Source organism: Anguilla rostrata, chromosome 10, assembly GCF_018555375.3.
Source record: "Anguilla rostrata isolate EN2019 chromosome 10, ASM1855537v3, whole genome shotgun sequence".
NCBI lineage: Eukaryota > Metazoa > Chordata > Actinopteri > Anguilliformes > Anguillidae > Anguilla > Anguilla rostrata.
The window spans coordinates 38,363,025-38,365,524 of record NC_057942.1 but is presented as its reverse complement, the minus strand read 5'-3'; the positions used below and the strand labels follow the sequence as shown (position 1 = coordinate 38,365,524).

General features: G+C 37.1%; 1 protein-coding gene across 1 annotated transcript in view; it reads right to left on the bottom strand.

The window, feature by feature from the left end:
• Positions 1-787: 787 nt before the first annotated feature.
• Positions 788-2,500, bottom strand: part of rgs7bpa (regulator of G protein signaling 7 binding protein a) — a 12,858-nt gene continuing 11,145 nt past the window's right edge. Inside the window, exon 6 of the mRNA XM_064353225.1 lies at positions 788-2,353. Coding sequence (XP_064209295.1) covers positions 2,262-2,353 — 92 coding nt within the window. The 3' untranslated portion in view covers positions 788-2,261. The remainder of the gene's footprint in view (positions 2,354-2,500) is intronic.

Genomic DNA, 2,500 nt, shown 5'->3' with positions numbered 1-2,500 from the left:
ATTTCTGGCAAAAGGGGCAAATGCTCAGGTACCATTCCAAACGATCAACTGGTATCAGCACAAGATTTATTGATTGATTTATTTTCAGTTTGAGCCACGTGAACAAATACTCTGTGCTGACATGCATGCAGAAACAACCAAAGTGTGCCTATAAAAGCCATGTAATTTGTGTTCTATTCTTGCAAACACGTTCATATTGATGGAACAGACTTTGACTTCAGCTTTTAGGTATTAGAAAATGTGTGCTGCAGTAGTGAGCAACAGCACCACCTTGTGTACCACTTGTGCACTAAATATTGCAGTATGATCCATAAATAGAGTGAGCGCCCTTGTCCTTAAACGACTTCATGAGAAGTAAAACTCTGTGATTGGCTGTTGAGCATGCTGTTTTCTGATTGGCCAGAACAGCTTTTGGGCAAGTAAAATGATTAACAGGTTTAAAGCAGGAAGTGACGTTTCCACATGGCTGGTTTACTTTGGCACTAAATAAGTCAATACATCTGTCTAAACCTGAGAGTTAAAACCTGATATCCCATCTTGCATGAACAAAATTTCAAAATTTTCAAAGGAAAATCTTACCATTGCTTCTCCTGGGGTTTGGATCCTATTCTTGCCAGCCTGTCAGTTGCATTTCCTACTGGCACCTAACCACTGTATAGGCAGGATCACTGCCATGTCATGAAATGTTCATTTCAAATAAGTTCACAATTAACAAGATTTGCTAAAAAAGAAAAAACCCTTCTTGTGGCAAATGCTAAATAAACACCAAGACGCAGAGTGGTTTGTTTAAATAAAAAAAGTTTATTAACAATGTAAAATGGTCTATAATTTTAGTCAGCTTGAACTACAGTACCCAGCATGCCCTAAACATTGAATACTATATTTAATAAGCAGGAACCATGCTGTGCACTTCGCATCTGGTCATAAAAGTCCAGATTTTTAAAGTCACCAACTGCAATCATCCAAGACTGTAATGAAAGCCACCTTCCGGAAAATAATTCTGATGGTCACGCCTTAAAGTTGTGTTGTTTTTTGTAAATACCGATCTAACATTTTTTGAATTGTAATATTTTATATAATATTGTATATTCCTTGAAATGGAAAAAGTAAATTGGGTACAGGTTTTTCGGTGCATGGAAGACTAAATAATGTATAAATATAACCACAGAAAAAAAGAATAAGAAGAAAAAAAAAATCAAACAACATCAGAATAGGAACTTAAAAAAAAAATCTAGTGCAGGGCTTCCGAACGAGCTGTTTGATTGGTCGATTAATACTGCTGAAAAGAGAGTTCACTCCTAGCTTTTTTTTCCGTGTGCATCTATAGATAGCAGGTGTACCACAACAAAGGTAATCTGTGTCCTCTGGTGGGCCCAAGTGTTGTTAAAGGATATTGATTTGGACTGAAGTGCATGGGTAATTGACAAGTGTATGGGACAATTAAAAAACAATCAATCACAGTCATTCCCCAGCAGCCACCAGGAAAGAAACCAAAAACATTCTTTTTTAGTTTTTTTCTTTTTTTGTCAGGTTGCATTGCCTGCAGCCAAAACGAGCAATAATTTTTGCCCCGATTACAAAAATGGAAAAAATTGTTATAAAGCATCTCGATAATCAAAATTAGAGTAAAATATATATATACGTTTGTGACTATTGATTTTGTTACTTTTATTTCTTGTTTTTTTTTTAAAGAATTGTTTTCATATCACAAAATAAAACTAGAAAATGGGCAGCCTTTTCAACAAAAAAAGAACTACATCGGAAATGGCAGTAACAGGTTGCCCTCAAGAAAAAGAAATATCATGTTAACACACGTTAAAATACACCTTTTTAAATGTCATTTTGTGCAGTGCACAATGTACTGCATATATTGAAAGTAAGCCATATCAGTTTTTGCCACTTTCATAAATGGAATTCCAGACATACCGTAAAACATTTTAAAATGACACTCTCAAATATTTTAAATCTTAATATATGCAGATCATTTTTGCATGCACAGTAGGCAACAACTGATAGAGTTTCTGCTAAATCACCAATTATATTAAGTGAGTCATTTTTTATTAATTAAATTTTCAATGTGATATTTTACCGTGTATCGACAGATATTAGTTTTTCATAATGGTGGCGGGAGACACCAGTGGTCAGGGATTATGGGTAATGTTGACTGACGCAGTGTCCGAAGTGCTGTTTCCCCCAGGGCTGGCAGCAGGAGCAGGGGGCGGAGTTTGGGGCATAGTTGGGGGCGGAGCTTGGGCCGGCTCTTAACTGGACACCAGGCAGCAGAGTCCATAGAAACGCCTCTTCCTCTGCCGAACCAGTGGGTAGGGAGTGAGATTCAGCAGGCTGCTGTCATCTGTGCACCACAGAGATGGTATACAATTAGACATACACACATGCACGCACACACACACACACGCATGCACGTGATCACACATGCATGCACACACAAACATATATACACAGACATGCATACATAACAAACAAAACGGAAAATGTTATT